Genomic DNA, 20,790 nt, shown 5'->3' on the forward strand with positions numbered 1-20,790 from the left:
TGCCTCAGTGCTGGCTATAAGCTGTGCCGTGTAGGTCAACAAGAGAAAACCAAAATTGAAACCCTTGAAAGAAACTTTTGATTCCAGTAATAATTTTCATTTTGATCTTAGACTTTTACACAAGTACATTGTCGAACCTGGCCGTACCCTATAATACCCTTTTTATAGAAACTAATAATTTCATTGTGGTCTTAGATTCTGAGGTTAACATGGTGGACTCTGGTGTGCTAAAATATTTCCCTAAGGGCTATACAGAAGTCGCAGGATATTTCAAACTTCTAAGGCTAGGATCACACTAAGCTTGAGTAGGCTTTAGACTTTCAGTCGATGTCCCTTCCGTTGTTGCTGCAGTAGCTTTAGACCTGGAAGATCAAGGATGATTACCACAAGCAAACATAACATAGAAAAGTGGAATGAAAATTGGGTCTAGAGGAGAGGATCAAGATTGAGAATTTTATCCAATATGGACCACAAATACAATGTTTAGAACTCAGATGTTCCAGATAGCATTTCAAAAGGACTTCCAATTGCTTTTGAAAGCAGAATTTGCACACCAAATACCTTGCACTTGCAGCATTAGTGATGGCTTGCAGCATTAGTGATGAAGCTTCACGATTAGTCTATCAAAAACGTAGATTCAAATCCATCCAGAGTACTGATCTATTACATCTAATTATCATTGACCAAATATTTGTTTCATATAACTCATAAATACAGAAGTACCTTCAACACCAGACTTAAGCAGATAATTATAATGAGTATTAACAATCTATAATATGTATTTATTTCTATACATCTCTCAATGAATATAATGAGTGGTATTCTTTCCAACAAAGTTATTTGGAAAAATTAATGGACTATGAATTAATGATACATCTTACTACAACCTACTGTGGAACAAGTACATACAACTAACACTGTAACAGGTGCCAAACCAAAATGCACGGCCCATTTACTAAAGAAATTATTTACCGTTCTTCTCCTGATGCTCGGTGATAAATAATAGTCTCCTCTGAACTCGGATCCACATGATATTGCCCATAAAATGCATAAATACCAACTGTAATAATGCAAAGGATGACAAATCTCACCCATGCTTCATGGTGTATCTGCAAAAGAATAAATTACTTATCACTCATCTGCTTTGTTATTTGAACTCTTTGTTTCATTACCACTTTTCTGGTGAACTAAAGAGTACCTGGGCGAATAGAAACATGTTGAAGAAGATGCATGCGGCTGGGACAATAGGAACACCAGGACAAGAAAACCCTGGCAGATCAGCATAAACCTGAGAAAAAAATAAAGATGAAAAAGGGGATTTAAAGTATACAAAGAGGTATGGTCATGCAGCCCATCCATGATTCATTTTTGCATAAGGTTGGACACACACTTTTAACTCTTGGAGACTAGGTAGTCAGTAAAAATTTCAGATTTTGATTTACCAACAAGTATTATGAATCCTGCAACCAATTAAATAACAGCACATAATGGTCACTTACTTGGCGGAAACAAAGAGCACCCATAGCAAGTATTGCCACAACTACAGCTACCACCAGAAAAACAATTGAAACACTGAACCTGTAGCAGAGTCCAGCACCAAAACCACCACATGCCACTATTAAGAGGCAGATGACACCTTCCCGCCAGGTAGAAGAAGACACTTGACTTGATGCCTTATCTTTCAAACGAAGAGCAACAACACATGCAGCAACAACAGAGTAGCCCGTCTGAAACAAGCCAAAGTACAAGGTGAGGTGTATACACCCGAAAGTATTAGCAACAAAGAAATGCCTGATAATACCAATCTTAGTACAAAACCCCAAAAGCCATGCAACTATTTCCTACAGTTCTATAGCTATCCATCACATCATGCTGTGCACTGTGCCACTGCTAGTTCATCTTTGATAGAACTTACGCTAGATAATTATGTCATTGGCAAATGATATATTTTATAGTAGTTTCAAAATATATGAACCAGCCTCAACCCATATTTTAAAGCACATTCATTTAACATCCTCTATATGCTACAAACAAATTTGGACAGTGACTTACCAATGACCCAACTGAAAGAATGTGCGAGAGAATATGCACATTGAACAAGCCAGCCAAGGCGGAAGCAACAATACCAACCCAGACCTGAGAATGAATGGGAGTGTGGCGTCTTGGGTGTACTCTAGCAAACACTGAAGGTAGTAAACCATCTCTTCCAAGCCCAAGATATAATCGAGACTGTTCATGAGAAACAATCCATCATTTAAATTGGCACATGCTACATGATGAGAGGTCACTTCAACTAAGTCAGGGATAAAATGGCTCACCTGAACATACAGACCAACTAGAAGGGTAGTCGTAAGTCCAGCAACAGCACCTACACTTATTAAGATTGAAACAAATTTCAATCCCTTGGATGTAAAAGCATTAGCCAATGGAGCATCTTCTCCAAGTAAATAGTAAGGTAGCATTCCAGTGATCACCAAACAGACACCAATATACAATGCAATACATATTAGAAGGCTGCCGATGATTCCTATTGGCAAGTCCCGCTGAAATATAAATGTTGAAAGAAAAATGATGAGAAATTCTTATAGAATAAGATGGCGTGGAAGATCTTTTCTACACATATAAACAGAATACTCATCAGATTAACTAAATTAGTTGGCTACAAAAGAAGTTTAATCACTCCAAACGTGGCATACCTGTGGTCTCTTTGATTCTTCAGCTGAATTAGCAACTGCATCAAATCCAACATATGCAAAAAATACAACTGTTGCTCCAGTCAATATTGGTTTGAAACCATTTGGGGCAAAAGGGGTCCAATTTGAAGCATCAACCTCAAAAGCACCAGCGAAGATGACAATAATAACAATGATAACCTGCAGGAAAATTGGCATAATATAAATACACCTGCTTGAATCGAAAACACTTTTAGTGCAATGCTTCACTTAAATTACATGGAAAGAGCACCTTTGTTGCAGTCATAAATGAGTTTACGGCAGCGGATTCTCCTACACCCCGACAAAGGATTACAGTAAGAAGCACAAGGAGAATAGGAGCTAATACATTGATCGATATAGCTCCTCCGAGGAAATTTTGGCCACCGTGTCCAATCCAGTCTGGAATGTTTTCCTTAAAAATTGGGAATAGTTCTAGAATTGTAACTACATAGCTTGCTAAGCTTCGGGCTATGCTAGCGGCTCCAATATGATAGTCGAGCATAAGTTGTGCAAAAACAAGAAAAGCAGTGAGCTCATTGAAAGCCGTGTATGTGTAAAGGTATGCTCCACCAACAACGGCAGGAAAGCGAGAAGCTAGCTCAGCGTAACAGAGTGCATTTAACACACAAGAAACTCCAGCAAGAATGAAACTAATAGTCACTCCTGCATCATTATAACAAACTTCATATTAATCCACTCAAAGAGAACCCAACATAAACAAAATTGGCTTTGCTAAGATCCTTATGCATTACTAATTAAAAAAAACACTAATTATAAATTTCCAAATCTCCAAAAAGCTGAAGCTAACAGCACATGGCACAAATTTTTTTTTTATAAATTTATAAATTCCAACACAATCTCTTAGACGGAAAAAAAAAATTACTAAAAACTCAATTTGAAATATGTACTTGGGTATGCTTCAAGAAATGACAATTCATTTGCAGCTTATCATGGATTATGGTTTATCTAGAAAAGATGATAAATTGGGATTCTAAAAACTGCCCATTAATCCATTTCATACTGCAATTAACAAATAATCCAGCTTTTCTTCAGCTGAACTATTAGTCAATAAAATATTAAGCATACAGATTAAAATTGAAGAGTTAGACTTCAGATCATTATTACCAGGGCCAACGTCGTGGGCGACGGTGCCGGTGACGACGAATATTCCGGCGCCGATAGAAGCGCCGACGCCGAGGAGTATGAGGTCAAACATGCCGAGGCGACGGACGAGGCCGTCGCCGGAGTTCGTGCGGACGGCAACTTCCAATGGAGAGCCCAAGGGTTTGCTCCTTAAAGCCGACGACCAGAAATGCGACCAGCACGACGACGACGCCGACGACGTCGTTTGATTCTGGGTCGTCCGCCTCTGACCACCTCCCATCGTTTCTTTCTGGGTTTCTAATTTTGTTTGCGAGCAGTGGACGAAGAAGTCCGTCTGGTATTTATGCTAAGAAGTGTGGGGCCCACGAAGTGAAATGTGTAATAAAGTGAGAGTAAATGTACGGAATCTTTTAGATACTGAAAACCAGTGATTGAATGTGGACTGTTACTGTGCACCCATTCATATTCACACACCTTTTTTTTTCTAAAAATTTTCTTGTGGTAGATTGAGCACATGCTTTTTTGCAGAAAATTTTGCATGGTATTAAATACCTACACAATCTTTTGACCAAAAATTTATAACCAGAGAGAAACCCCCATATCAAGATATGTACATTTAATCTTTTTTCGGGATTGTGTAGAAATTGAAGTAAATTTATACAGCACATAGACTTGCCATACCAAGATCGATAGCCCCTTGGAATGTCTACTAACCTCCCTTTGGAGGCACACCTAATAGGTTCAAGTGATAGTGACTCTTTTGGTATTGTTCTAGCTTTAGTCTATTGACATGTGTGGAATAGCTTTACATCAATCAACGATGGTCAATTGCTTAAGTAATGTGAAATGAATGGACTCGTGGTAGGAGCATATGTCTCTTTTTCACTTGACCAAATATGTTTTTATTGCTTAACAACAAAAGGACAAACAAGAAAGTATGGGTAACGTGAATTTGTCTATTTGTTACTTACCAAAAAAGAAAAGATAAAGTGATGACACTACAAATCGTGGGATGTTTAAAGGGCAAGAGAATTTTCTTAAAACATCACCAATCATGCTCTCTATTTTTAAAGGAAGCATTTTTACTCATCACTTTAATCTAAGGTGTACCATTATCACATTTTTAATACTTGATATATGTTCATGGGCATAACCATGGTTACATAAATGCAAAGCAAATAGTTCACTATAATTATGCCAATGGACACGAGTCAAGATCCCGAGCCTCTATATTTAGCATCGGTGCATTTACACGCATTTAAATGAACGTTAACCATTAGATTAAAATGTCTCAGCAAGCATTAACTCTTTGACCCAGCCCCCAATCCCCCCGCGGTAGCTCCCCAACCATCCATGGTTGTCACACTTAACTCTCTCTCTCTCTCTCTCTCTCTCTCTCTCTCCATGGTTATATTAACAAATCTGCAAATAAATGAAAAATAAGTAGCACAATTACTACAATTAAACCTGCAAATTAATCCAAGTCTACCTATGTGCGTGTGAGAGAGGAAAAAGAGTGAGGGTCGGCAATTGACTGGCAGTGTGGGGGCTGGGTTGGGGAGAGAGGTGGTTGCTGCTTGATTTGAATTTTTATTTTTTATTTCAATGTTTATTTTTATTCTGACGTACGTGGACTCATTAAAATTCATTAGATTAATCTAATGGTTAATATTTTATTAAATGCATGTAAATACGTGTAAATGCACCGATGCTAAATGCAGAGGCTTAGAATCCACACGAATCAAACATTGAGAATGGTGGTGATGATACACCTTGGGTTAAAGTGGTGTGCAAACTTATTTCCATTTTTAAAAGGATTATTATTACAAAACATCATGAGGTTCACGAAACATGGAGCATTATCCAATAAAACATTGCCATGTAGATTTAATAAAAAATATATAATATTTTAAAAATAGTTTAATGTTTAAAAAATGTTTACAAGTTGAACAATCATTATAAAAAAAAAGGTTTTAAATAATTATTTTAATTGTGTACAATTTAAAATGAGTGCTGCTATTTCCACCCACCTGTCCTATTTTCCCACCCACTTTATTTTCAAAATTTTAAAGATAAATTTATCCCTTTGTAAAATGATGTCTAAGGACCTAAGAAAAAAACTTTTTTTTTAAAGCATTTCAAATAAAACAATAAACTAAAATAAAAATAAAACAACATTTTTTCATTTTGTTGGATTTGGTGGCAGCAGTTAAATGAATCTATGTTCCTCGTTTCCTCTGTTTTTTTTAAATCGATTCTTTCGTGTGGTCTCTTTTTTTGTTGGTTGTGGTTGCTAATTTTTTTTTTTAAAAAAAAAAATCAATTGTTGTGGATGCCTTATCCACCCTTTTAATACAATCGTTTCTCTTTTAAAGAAACTCACTTGGTGTATGAGTTTAAAGCCTCTCCCTCTGCTTCTTTACTATTTTTTCTTTCTAGAATTTTGTTTACGTTTTTTTTTTCTCTTCTGAATTCGTGGTGAATTAGTGTTTTCTTATTTGGGTTATTTGTCTCTGACAGATTGATATAAGACTAGAGGTGAATTCGCAGGATTTTTCTGTAGAGGTGAATTTGCATTTTTTTGGTATTAATAGTGGCTTCGTCTTGCAGCTCTCGCCCCTGAACCCAAATTTCGCGCTGAGGTTGAAGAAGCTCTGCACAAATAACCAAGTTTTTTTGTTGTTGAGGATTTTGCTCAAGTAATGGTGGAGTAGGGTGAAGAGGTGAGGGAGGGGCTGGTGGCTAGTGTGTTGCTGAGGGGGTGGGGCTGCATCGGGAAGGGGGGGAGAGAGGGTTTTTGTTTTTGTATTTTTATTTTTTTAAAATGTTATTTTATTATTAGTTTACTTTAATAATTTAAGGGTGATTTAGGAATAATGGTGGGTGGAAAGATAAGATTTTATTTTTATTTAATTTATATGGTGAGTGGGAAAATAAGGTGGGTGGGGAAATAGGACATGAGGTTGGAAATAGTAGCACTCTTTAAAATCCATAACAAAAGTGGGAAGAAAAAAAAAAAAAAAACCCTGCAATTCTTGTGGTAAGTTGAGCACATGATTTTTTGCGGAAATTTTCATGGTATTAATACCTACCCTTATCTTTTGACCAAAAATTTATAGCCAGATACAACAAACCCCATATCAAAATATGTTAGACTGCATAGCACTTTTTCCTTAATTAAGGCCCCTTGGAATGTCTACTAATTTGCCTTTTTAGGCACACCTCACCCAATAGGCTCAAGTGAATCAAGGAGGTATAGTGGCTCTCTTACCATTTTGCTAGTTTGAGTCTTGATAAGTGTGACATGTAGGTGAGATTTACATCAATCAAGTATCAACGATTGCCAGTTGTTTACGTGATCTGAACGAATTCACACAAGCAAAATATATGTTTTTCTTACTATAACCAAATTCATCTTTATTGTTTAACAACAAAAAGACAAAGGAGAAAGGAAGAGGTAACATGAATTTGACTATATATTCCTTACCAAAAAAGAAAAAAAAAAGAAGGCAAAGTGATGACCTATAACTTGTGGGATGTTTAAAATTGCAAGAAAGTAGCTTGCAAGGTGAGAAAAGTTTCAACCGTCACCCCCTTCGGCCCCTTCGTGGTCGGTGGCCTCCATCCTTCTATTGCTCCTCTTCCTTCCCCTACTAGACTGTAAGAACTCAATATTGTGTGAAAAATATTCTGTATTGAAATATCAAATAGGTACATGTGATTTATACAGATACAAAGATCAATCAAGATCCTGAAAATAAGGCCTATACACGCTATTACTTGATTTACATTCCTACGTGAATGAAAGGTAATCACTTAAGATGATTATACAACCATTTAGAAGATAGACTTCTTAAGTCATGGATTGACTGACTTTACTTTCCTCAACACTCCCCCTCAAGTTGGAATGGATGTTAATGATTCCCAACTTGCGAATTAAAGTCATGAATTGCTGTAAGCCCAGTGCCTTTGTAAAGATGTCGGCTGGCTGTTCCGATGTGGATATGTGAGCTGTCTTGACCACTCCACAATGAACCTTTTCTCGTATGAGATGGCAATTGATCTCTATATATATGTTTGGTTCGCTCGTGAAACATCGGATTTGATGCAATGTGAAGTGTTGCTTGATTATCGCAGTATAGTTTGACAAGATGTGTATGTTTGATGCCCAAATCTTGTAAAATACATTTAAGCCAAGTGATCTCACAGCAAGTTGCAGCCATAGAACAATACTCCGTTTCAGCACTGGAGCGTGATACGGCGTTTTGTTTCTTGGTTTTCCAAGAAATTAAGGAGTTTCCAAGAAATACACAATATATCCAGTGGTGGAGTGTGTGTCACGATATCAAGCCCGATCCGCATCACAACAGGCATTTAGTTGAATTGGGATGCTTGCAGAGAGAAAAATACCTTGTCATGGTGTGTGTTTAACATATTGTAGAACTCGATGAGCTACCTCTAAATGTGGACTTCATGGCTTTTCCATGAACTGACTCAAAATGTGGACCGCATAAACCAAATTAGGTCGTGTGATGGTCAAGTAAATTAGTCACCAAAAAGTTGTCATAAGAGGAAGGGTCACTGATGCAGGGGTGGGCATCTAAAACCGAAATACCGAAACCGTACCCTAACCGAACCGTACCATACCGATTTCATACCGTTTCATTCGGTACCGATCAATATTCGGTACCGTACCGTACCGTACCAATAGAGTATGGTATGGTAGCGGTATCAAGTATTTGGTACCGATCAATACCGTACCGTACCGAATACTATTCAGATATATAATTTTCTATTGAATATGTTGATGGATATTGAATATGTTATATTCAATGGATATTGAATATGTTGATTAGGATTTGGTTGATTTGGATATTGAATATGTTGATGGATATTGAATATGTTGATTAGGATTTGGATATTGATAATTGAATATGTTGAATCTTTGAATTTGTAACTTAGGCATCACTTATTTTGGTAAATGAATATGTTGAATATTGAATTGGTTCATTTTTTAGTTGTGTCATTTTTGTACCGAAATGGTACCGATACCGTACCGATACCGACACGGTACGGTATGGTACGGTACCAATTTTGACAAACGATAATCCCATACCGTACCATACCGATTTAAATTTCCGGTATCGGTAGCGGTACGGGCTCAATACCGTACCATACTGTACCGTGCCCACCCCTAGATGCAGCCACCCTCGTCCTTGCTAAGCGATAAATTTTGTTCCATAGGAATAATGTCTAGTTTTACACCAAGATAGCCAGAATCCTCAAGTATTTCGAGGGTATATTTGCGTTGTGAGAGAGCAATTCTCTTGCTAGAGCAAGCAATTTCAATGCCTAGAAAATATTTTAATTGCCCAAGGTATTTTAGTTTGAATTGCTTCATAAGGAAGGCCTTGGTGTCCTTAATTTCTTGCAAGTTATTTCATGCTAAAATAACATCATCAACATAGATAAGGAGGGCAACGAATTTACCATCATGGTTTCAGACGAACAATGAATAGTCTGTCTTGGATTGCAAGTTATTTCTCTTTTAAAGTTTTTCCCCGATTTTCATTTGTCGATAAGAGAAGTTTAGAGCATTATCCATTAATATTGGGTCATTACCCGAGTCTCTATTGTCGCCTTTTGATTTTTCACTTTTCTAGAGTTATTACCCGTATAAAGAATTTTGCACTTTCACGTTTAATATTGTATTATACAAGTACGTACCCATTTTTCAATATTACATCCGTGCTTTGTATATGTCTTAAAAACTCAGTAAAATTCACCTTTTTTAAATAGCAAACATATAATACTCGTATTGAACATGTACGTATGGGTTTTTCATGTTTAATACACCTATTTTTTACAAACTTTTCAATAATAAACAAAAACTTCACGTATTATACACATAATTCTCACATATTATTGAATACAAATAATATATTATGTTAAAATATTATATTGTGGCCGAACTTTTAAGTTGTAATTTGCCAAAATTTTGCAGAATAAAACACGTATGTATTTTATTTTTATAGCCACGCGGTTATACCAAATAAATATCTATAAAATATAAACTAATGCAACTTCGAGGGTTCTTTTTGCTTAATTTTTTTTTTATAAAATCGTTTAGCCGCGAGGTACTAGGTTGTTCCAAATTTTTTTAAAGAAATAGTATAGCCGGTCGGCTATACTTGGTTTTTCTGATATTTTTTTTAGGATTATTCGCAGCAAAGGTCCCTCAACTATACCCCAAGTTACACTTTGGTCACTCAACTCAAATATTAGTTGCAGAGGTCACTCAATTAGGTGTTTTGTTGCACCGTTAGTCCTACCGTCAAGTCTCTCTAACGGTAGGGACTAATGGTGCAACACAACACCTAATTGAGTGACCAAAATGTAACTTCGAGTATAGTTGAGGGATCATTGCTACAAATAATCTTAACTGAAAAGTCACATTTGCCCATCAATAATCTAAGAGATGCTTGCCACGTCATCATTTTAAACAATAAAAGTAACAGACTTGACGGTAGGACTAACGATGCAACAAAACACCTAATTGAGTGACCTCTGCAACTAATATTTGAGTTGAGTGACCAAAGTGTAACTTGGGGTATAGTTGAGGGACCATTGCTGCGAATAACCCTTTTTTTATATAAAGAAATAGGAAGTATAGTCGAGTAGCTATACCCAATTTTTCTTTTTATAGTAAATTGAGCTTAGACCCATAAAATTCATTTTAAATCACCTACAACCCTTTCCTTTAGTTTTCTATTTAAAATACCCAATTTTTTCAAATAATACCCAATGACTAGGATCCAACTAAGCAAGTTACCTAATATAACTTAAAATCTGATTTATTGTATTTTTCGGATTCCAAAACTACCCATATTTATAAGTTAATGTGTTATGGGGGGTGTAACTAATGACACCCGTTGAATTTGGAAAGATCTCCAAATAATTGTAATGGATGTAGGAACTAATTTACAAACTTATTTGAAATTAAATATTAAATTCCACATTAAAGTATTAGTAATCTATTTTACGACTAGTAATCTATTTTTGAATTAATGGTGTTTTCCTTCTATGAATTACGACTAGTAATCTATTTAAAGTATTAGTAATTTAAATTCAATATTAAATTTAGGAATTAATGTTGTTTTCTTTTTATGAATTATACGACCAGTATTCTTTTTTATTATAGTTTTATGAATAATAGTGTACATTCTATTTATGTTGAAAAATAATTTGATAATCTATTTATTGTTTTTTTTAATACATTTTTTTTAATGAACCTATTTTTTCTCCAAATATTGTACCTTTTTTTTTTCTTTATTACTTGTTTTATGAAAAATAATTTGATCATCTTTTTATTGTTTGTTTTATGAAAACAATTTTTTTTTAAAATGAGCCTATTTTTTCTCTCAAAATAATGTACCTATTTATTTTTTGAGAAATTTATAAATAAACCCAATCCTGGACATGTATTTATAAAAAAAAACCCAAACACTATTTAAACATAGAAACACACCCAAAATCAACAATTGTATATTTTTTGGGTGTGTTTATAATGGGTTTTGAGTGTGTGTAATGATGGGTTTTGGGTGTGTTTATAAAGTGTTTTGGGTGTTGGGTTTTTTTTATAATTTCAGCCCCCATTTTGGGTGTTTTAGTGAAACTCCCTTTTTTTTTTCTCTCAAATAATGTACCTAGTAAAACAATTTACCTAGTATAGTGAAACTTTTTTTTTCTCTAAATAATGTACCTATTTTTTTTCTTCTCCAATAATGTATACCTAGTAAAACATTTTACCTAGTATAATGAACTTATTTTTTTATTCTAAATAATGTACCTATTTTTAATTTATAAAAAATGTGCATAAATTTCAATTATACAATGTACCTATTTTCTATAAATTATTGTGTACCTATTTTTAATTTATGAAAAATGTACGGAAATTTCAATTACAAAGTAATTGACCTATTTTTGTTTTTTTTTTGGTAAATAATATACCTATATTTTTATACGTTTATATTTTTATTTATATTTTTCATATGTACATTATTGGATATGAATATTTTTTTTATTTGCAATTTTAAGGGGTCATATGTTAGAGGGAATGGCAACTAAAAGAAATGGGGTGATTGATATGCTATTAATAGGGAGTTTTAATTACAATTACGGCAGTTAATGAAATGTTTGGAATAAATAAAATATGAAGTCTGATGGCAAGAATGTAAAAACACAGGAATACAATGACCTCTTATGTCTTACTGGTCATTTAAGTTTGAAATTGGGTTTTACACATAGATTTATAGAATGATTGGTATGTCTAGGAAATAGAAATTGTAGGGACCTATATTGGACAAGCCCTTCTTTTTATTATTTAAAAAAAAAAAATAGTACCGCCGTGCGGCTATACTCTGTTCTCCAAAAACATTTAAGAAATAGTATAGCTGCGCGGCTATACTTAGTTTTTTCAATTTTTTTTTCCAAAAGAAATAGTGTAGCCGCTCGGTTATACTAGGCCGTTTCAATTTTTTTTTTTTTAAAGTAATAGTATAGCCGGCGGTTTTTCTAATATTTTTTTAAAAGAAATCGTATAGCCGAGCGGCTGTACTCGGGTTTTCCTATTTTTAAAAAAATTAGTATAGCCGGGCGCCGTTACTGGTCTCCTTTTTTTTTTATATATAAATTTTTTTTAAATAAATAGTATAGCCGAGCGGCTAGACTCTTTATATATATAGGGTTCTGCTTTTTCTTTTATATTTTTTCCCCGATTTTTCGTTTGTCGATAAGCGAAGTTTAGAGCATTATCCATTAATATTAGGCCATTACCCGAGTCTCTATTGCCGCCTTTTGATTTTTTTACTTTTCCAGAATTATTACTCGTATAAAGAATTTAGCACTTTCACGTTTAATATTGTATTATACAAGTACGTACCTATTTTTCAATATTACATCCGTCCTTTGTATACGTCTTAAAACTCAGTAAAATTCACCTTTTTTAAATAGCAAACATACAATACTTGTATTGAACATGTACGTATGGGTTTTTCATGTTTAATACACCTATTTTTTACAAACTTTTCAATAATAAACAAAAAATTCACGTATTATACACATAATTCTCACATATTATTGAATACAAATAATATATATGTAAAAAGTTAAATAAATGATGTTAAAATATTGTATAGTGGCCGAACTTTTAAGTTGTAATTTGCCAAAATTTTGCGGAGTAAAACACGTACGTATTTTACTATTATAGCCATGCGGTTATACCATTACTATTAGGCCATTACCCAAGTCTCTATTATAGCCTTTTGATTTTTTACTTTTTCAGAGTTATTACTCGTATAAAGAATGTAGCACTTTCACGTTTAATATTGTATTATACATGTAAACCGCGTATCCTTCTCGTGTAAGTGACAAGTACTTGGGCTGGGGCCTGAGCTTGTATCCGATCCCGTGATAGGGCTGACTCCAGGAGAAGATCTGCACAATTGGAACAGTATCAGAATAAGAGCGAACTGGGGTTGATCCCAGTTGAGCCTCTCCGATGATTAAGTCAGGAGTTGGTTTAGGCTCAGGAGAATGGATGTAGAGTTTTCACAATGAGAATATTTATTACCTTTGTCTAGAGATTGGTGAGGGGTATTTATAGGGGGAAGATAGTGATCAAGATCTTTAATGAAATAGATCTTTTATCCTCTATCCCCTGGATTGAGTTATATTTAATGTTCTGCTTCTGATCAACCTACTTCTTGACAGGGGTCAAGTGGCGAAGTGACAGGTAGGTAAGGATGGGAGGTGTTATTAAATGATCTCTCTTCATCACTGGCCTGTTCTCCCGAGAATGAAGGGTACGTCGACACCTGGCCAAGGAAGGGACGTGCACTCACCGACCTTTCCCTCTTGCCAGGCTGTTCCATTAAAGCTCTTCTGGTGGAAAGACATAGATCCACAGTGGTAGGGTCGGCTACTAGACCTCCGATCACTGGTTCAACTCCTGCTTCATCATATTATCTCCGAAGAGCTTCATCGTTGACACCGACGGTATCATATGTGGTCGGGTCGGTATGTGAGTGACCTAGCCTACTATGATCGAATGTCATTCACAATAGGCTCGGCTCATGGTGATTGTATGAGGTATCAACAATACAGGTACGTACTTATTTTTCAATATTACATTCGTGCTTTGTATACGTCTTAAAAACTCAGTAAAATTCACCTTTTAAAAAAAAATCAAACATACAATACTCGTATTGAACATGTATGTATGAGTTTTTCATGTTTAATACACCTATTTTGCACTAACTTTTCAATAATAAACAAAAAATTCACGTATTATACACATAATTCTCACATATTATTGAATACAAATAATATATATGCAAATAGTTAAATAAATTATGTGAAAATATTATATAGTGGCTGAACTTTTAAGTTGTAACTTGCCAAAATTTTGCGGAATAAAACACGTACGTATTTTATTTTTATAGCCACACGGTTATACCAACTTAATATCTATAAAATATAAACTAATGCAACTTCAAGGGTCCTTTTTGCTTAATTTTTTTTATTAGCCCAATTTTTTTATTTAAAGAAATAGTATAGCCGGTCGGCTATACTTGGTTTTCTATTTTTTTTATTTATTTAAAGAAATAGTATAGTCGTGCGCGGCTATACTCTATTTTAAAAAAAGAAAAAAGAAATAGTATAGCCGAGCAGCTATACTCGGTTTTTTCAAATTTTTTAAAAAAGAAATAGTGTAGTCGGCCGGAAATACTAACGTTGTTTCAATTTTTTTTAAAAGAAATAGTATAGCCGGTTTTCTAATATTTTTTTAAAAATTGTATAGCCGCGCGGCTATACTCGGTTTTTCCTATTTTTAAAAATTAGTATAGTGGGACGACTTTACTTGACTCTATTTTTTTTTACTTTTTTTTAAGAGTAATGCTATTTGGACACACAACATTGACACACTTAGTGACACCCGCTGATGTGTCAATGTATCATTTGCTCTTCTTTTCTCCTCGTTTTCTGTTCAGCGAATGATACATTGACACATCAGCGGGTGTCAATTAAGTGTGTCAATGTTGTGTGTCCAAATAACATTACTCTTTTTTTAATAAATAGGCTATACTCTTTATATATATAGGGATCCACTTTTTCTTTTATACTTTTCCCCCATTGTCGTTTTTTGATAAGAGAAGTTTAGAGCATTATCCATTACTATTAGGCCATTACCCGAGTCTCTGTTAGCCATCCAATCAGTAGCACTATTCCTTTCCCTGTATATAAGGTGAAGGCTGCATCTATCTATTTGCTGCATTAACTGCCAGCAGCTAGGCAATAAAGATGCAAGAGGATGAAGATCAAGATCAACTGCAACTGCAGAGTCCATCTCAATAATGAGATTAGCAATACCTTTCTCAACAGCCAATTTCAAACCAAAAAACAAACCTCATATTTCAGCCTCAAGGATCTGCCCCTGACCTAAATTCACTGAAAAACCACATAACCAATTCCCATAAGCATCTCGAATAACCCCTCCGGCACCAATAAGTCCCGACCCAGTTTTCCTAGTGCCATCAACATGCAACTTTTAAAAACCAACATAGGAGGTTCCCAAGCAAAAAAGGCATGAACCTCAAACGATTCAATCGTAAGCATATGAGAAGCTTGAAACCACTCTTGCACAACATTAATAATACTCTTTAAAGGGTCAATGGATAAATTTATATCACAAACCACAAGGTGTGGTGCGGTTGGAAAACTGCCACCTTCATCTGGCGAGCTACCTAATGCCTCAATGGCAGGGTTCGAAACCCGTTAGAAGCACTTTGTGGCCAAAGACAAGCCGAACCCCGAGCAGGGATTAATCCCACTTGTTGGGTGTGGGGACACCTCTTGGTATTTACCCAAAAAAAAAAAAAAATTTGTATCATCATTAAACACTTGGAAATTCCTCCATTTCCAAATATACCAGCAAGTAAAATAAAAAACTTGAGTCCAAGGCACACCCCCAGCCGAAACCATCTTAGACAACAAATTAATTCTCTGCCAAGGCTGAAAATCCATATGAAAGAAATCAGCACAGTGATTAAGAGACGAGATAAAATAGACTCCCACACAGCCTTAGCCTTATAAGAGTCACGAAGGATATGAAGAACAAATTCAATAGGCCAATGAAAGAAAGCACCAATCAGAAATTTTTTACAGCCGCAAAAACTTCCAATCAGAATCAGGCCAAGGAGAGCAACGAGAGAAAAATAATAAAAGCAGATTTCACAGAGAAAAGTCCATTGGAAGAGAAGCTCCAAATTTGAGAATCTTGCATATGACTCTTAAACACAGGAGAACTAATGATTTTTTGTACTATATCATCAGACAAAACCCCGCTTAACTTATCAATATCCCACCAACCATCCTTAAATAAACTGGAAACGGTATAATTCACATCACTAATATTCTTAGCTGCATCAAAGGAGCATTATTGATCCAATTATCCTTCCAAAACTTAGTACTACGCCTGTAACAATCCTCCAAACCATACATTTCCTTAAAAGCTCAGCCCCATGAAGCACACCTCTCCAAGTAGAGGAACAATCCTGCCTATAAGACACATAATCATCTAAACTAGAATTGCCTTTGAGATACTTAGCATCATATATCTGAGCCCATAAACCCTTGTCTTTCACATCCACCCTCCAAGCAATCTTAGCTAAAAGAGCTTGGTTCATAGAAACAACCTTTTAAACCCCAATCCACCTTTGCTTTTAGGCCTACAAACTAGATCCCATTGACAAAGATGGATCTTACTCTTCTTCTCACTCCCACCCCAAAAGAAGTTGCGATTCAAACCATCAAGATCATTACAAAGACTGCTAGGCAATTTGGCTATCTACATTGCATATATAGGAACAATAGCAGTAACAAATTGAATTAAAGTAGCTCTACCAGATAAAGAGAGGAACTTACACTTCCAAGCAGCAAGCCTTCTATGCACTTTATCAACCAACTAGTTATAGATAGCCTTTCTACATCGATAATGAAGTAGAAGCATTACCCAAATAATTCCCAAAGTCTTGAGGAGAACCACATATAAATCTTATCTCCTTAGCTATCTCTTTACAAGTGTTAGGAGAGCAAAAAAATAGAAGATTTACCAAAATTGATTGTTTGACCAGAAGCTTGACAAAAAGTTTCCAAACAAGTCTTCAACACCTTTGCTTGATGAGAACTGGGTTTAGCAAACAGAACCAAATCATCCACAAAGAAAAGATGAGATACAACTGGTCCAAATTGAGAGGATTTCACAGGTTTCCATCTCCCCTTCTAGTAGCATCAAGTATTAGGTGACACAACTTCTCAATACATAGAACAAAGAAATAAAAAGGCAATGGATCTCCTTGTCTAATACCCCTCTTAGGTTTGAAAGAGTTAGTCAACTCACCATTAAAACAAATTTGATACTCCACAGTGGAAACATAATTAATAATCAACTTAATAATGCTGGAAGGCAGACTCAACTCCACAAGCACATATTAAACAAAATTCAAGTTTAATCCATCGTATGCTTTAGAAAGATCAATTTTCCATAGAAATATCATAAAACCTTTCTTCCCTTTGGATATCTTAAATTTATGTATTAATTCCTGAGCAATAATAATATTGTCCGTGAAATGACAACCACGGATAGAACTGACCTGATTGGGGCTGAGAAGATCGGGCAAAATTGGCCTAAGCCGAGCAACAATAATCTTGGAGACAACTTTATACAAAGTAGAGCAAAGACTGATGAGGCAAAAATGCACCATAGAAATAGGACTTTCCACCTTAGGCACCAAAGTGATAACTGATAATAGTCCGATTAAGTTTCTCATGAACTTGACAATCTTGGAAAGCCTCCTTTGCTTAAATATCTTCACCACATTGCTGCCACTTATTCTCATAGAAACAAGCAGGAAAGCCATCTATCCTAGGAGATTTGAGTCCTCTAATGTTGAAACGACCAAATACTTCAGATCATCAACTTCAATTTTAGGAAAAAAAATTAGGAATATCTATATCTTTCACAATCACACGATCATTAGGAAAAAAGACCATCAAAATAATCAACAGCCAAAGTCTTCATGCCCATAGCCTCCACAATCCAATCACCACTGTTATTCTTTAATCTCTCAATCTTGTTCCTCCTCCGTCTAATAATAGTAGCAAGATGAAGAAGAAAACAAATTTGTGTTTCTATCACCCTCATGAAGCCAAGTAACTCTGGATTTCTGCTTCCAAAATAAAGCTTCCTGCTCAAGCACATTATTAAAATCCTGAACAAGATTAATTTCCAAGGTATATATATATATATATATAAGAGGAAACGTCGTATATAAGGAAACACACACCAAATTTTAAGAAAGTGTTTTCATATAATTCCTTTTTTATGATAATGGCATATACTATAAATTCTTTAAAAATTATGGACATACTAATTGATTACTTGGTGAGAGTGGACTGCAATTGAAAAGCGAAAGCATGTGGACTGCATTCATTACATCTTGATGAAAATGGACCTATATCTTAGAAGCCCAAAAATATTAGGACCTTTACACAAAGCTTTATGAATACCATCAATTCGAGCTAGCAATCTACTTTCAACCCCAGCTCATTAAAAAAAATAATAATAATAAAATTGATACAACCTAATGTGGACGCAGCCCATTCGGGTTGACCACAATACATCGACCGGATTTTTGGAGTGCGTGTGTGTTTTGAAGCAGGCCTACCTCGTTGACCCAACTTCTAGCGCCAGCAATTTTTTATTTATTTTTTCAATTTAACGGTCCCTCGTTGCAAGAAGATTCCACAAGGAGCTTGAAACACTCAAGCTTTAATGAGAATGGGGCACCGGAGTAGATCAGACAACTCATAACCATTGTTGGATGCAATATTATGAATGGGGCTTCCTCTTTTAGTATCTTCTACTTTTTTTTGTGCCAAATTTTAGTATCTTTTACTTGATGGAAACAAATAATCCGAATCCGATGATGACTAAGGGGGCTTACAAGTTTCATTGGAACATATAGGAGAGAATCTAAAAAACAAGGATGGAAAACATTTTTGCCGTGGCACAAGCAATTCCAAGATGATTGAAACATTGGTGCTTTAATTTCCTTCACAATTATGCCTACACATCCCATTTACAACCAGGTAGGCTCTCGAAACTATAGAAGCAAACGTTTCTTCCAGCTACAACGACGCTAGTAGGGTTTAATGAAACCGTATCAAACTATAGCTATCTATTAGGAGAAAAGGTTTACAACCATGTATGCTTTAATAGGAAGCCAAATTCAAAGCATTATTTGAAAGAAATTTGAGGAAGAAAATTTGAGTTGCAAACAGAAAATGAAGAATTGGCCATCCGAGTTACGGGGATGAAATAGATAATGTAAGTTAATAAAACAAATGGGAACGACTATGAATAGATTTCCAATAGTTGATGTATCATGTAAACAAGCATATTTATAAAACTATGCCATTACGAGGAGACGGCTAGAATCGAACTCTAATCGTGAATGTGAACATATAGGGTTGACCATTGTTTTACAATTCTTCCATATTAGGAAAAAAAATCAACCCCAAGGGTATGAAAGATAACAAGTACGAATAAATGCATCAAATTTCACGTAAAGTAGTGCAAAGTTGACCAAACATATATCAATACACAACTTGTACAACCTCAATAATTGGTTGACTAAAATTTTGGGATTTTTCCCAACATTAGGAAATTATAGCATTCAAAGGGTTTTATGAGTCTTTGATCTCCAAACTATGACATAAATTCTATAAGATTAGGCACACACAAAAAATCCTAGCAACTCGAGAGTACAAGGAATCAGTAAAACAAATTTTGGAGGGACAATGAGAGATTTTACATTTAAAGCTCGAAGAAGACAAATACATCCAAAAATTTAAGTGGAAAGGTTTTTGTTCCTTGACTTACGATTGGAAGCATGGGCCGTGGATCGGGAGCTTAAAATGTGTTGTGTTCAACACTTAGTTGATGAAAAAAAACTGAAAATTTCTTTATGGTTTAGTTATAAATTCAATTTGGCATGCAACTCAATACACTCGATAAGTCACGTATGATAATATGCAGTCTAATGACATGTTTATTAACTTGGAATAGCAGTGAGTATTAATTAGAGTGATTACTGATGATCCATGATTACCATCAATTACCACCTGTTCACTATGGAGTCTCACTCTTTAAATAGCATGGGTGTGATTGCTGATTTTATACGAGTCCCACTCTTGTTTTGATTCTCGAAGTGTTAGTGAATACTAGAATGACCTTGAATGGGGATCCCATTCTTTACACTATCATTCCTAATTAGTAAATATGCCATAAAACGAAAGAATATTCAAAGAGTAAGATGGATTAAGGAAGCAACCTCTTGTATATGATGAGAGCATTTTTGCTCACCACTTTACCCAATGTGTATTTTCACTACCCTTCTTAACACTTGACACATGTCCATATAGATAACTATGATTCCATAAATACAAAGTAAAAAGTTAACCATGATTATGTTTATGGACACGTGTGTCAAGTATTGAGAATACTGGTGAGAATACACTTTGGGTTAAAGTAGTAAGCAAAAATATTTCCGTATATAATCGCTGGCCATGCAGACTTTCCAATTTTATATTTTTATTTACAGTTTCTTCTTTCCATTGAATTTAGGATTTTTGAGTTGAATTTAAGTAGTTTTAGATTTTTTTCTATATTATGTTTTACTTACCTCTTTTTTTTTCTTCCAATTTCTCTCGGTTGATAATTTGATTTTCCTAGTCTTTTAGGGTTTCATGCTCTATAAAATGGGGTTGATGATAAAGTTGAGAGTGTTCTCGAAAGTTCCTATCTTTATGGGATCCGCATGGACAATGTCAAGTAAGATATAGTGTATTT

The 20,790-nt window shown here is 35.0% G+C and overlaps 1 protein-coding gene across 1 annotated transcript; it reads right to left on the reverse strand.

The window, feature by feature from the left end:
• Positions 1-55: 55 nt before the first annotated feature.
• Positions 56-4,144, reverse strand: CAT9 (cationic amino acid transporter 9). The gene is made up of 9 exons (XM_021978960.2): positions 3,840-4,144; positions 2,965-3,377; positions 2,697-2,873; positions 2,319-2,543; positions 2,053-2,229; positions 1,500-1,727; positions 1,199-1,288; positions 973-1,109; positions 56-362 (listed from the first exon to the last, which is right to left on the reverse strand). The coding sequence occupies exons 1-9, from the start codon at positions 4,096-4,098 to the stop codon at positions 296-298; spliced, it is 1,773 nt and encodes a 590-aa protein (XP_021834652.2). The 5' UTR covers positions 4,099-4,144; the 3' UTR covers positions 56-295.
• Between the last annotated feature and the right edge of the window lie 16,646 nt (positions 4,145-20,790).

Source organism: Prunus avium, chromosome 2 (genome assembly GCF_965620075.1).
Source record: "Prunus avium chromosome 2, drPruAviu1.hap1.1, whole genome shotgun sequence".
Classification (NCBI taxonomy): Eukaryota; Viridiplantae; Streptophyta; class Magnoliopsida; order Rosales; family Rosaceae; genus Prunus; species Prunus avium.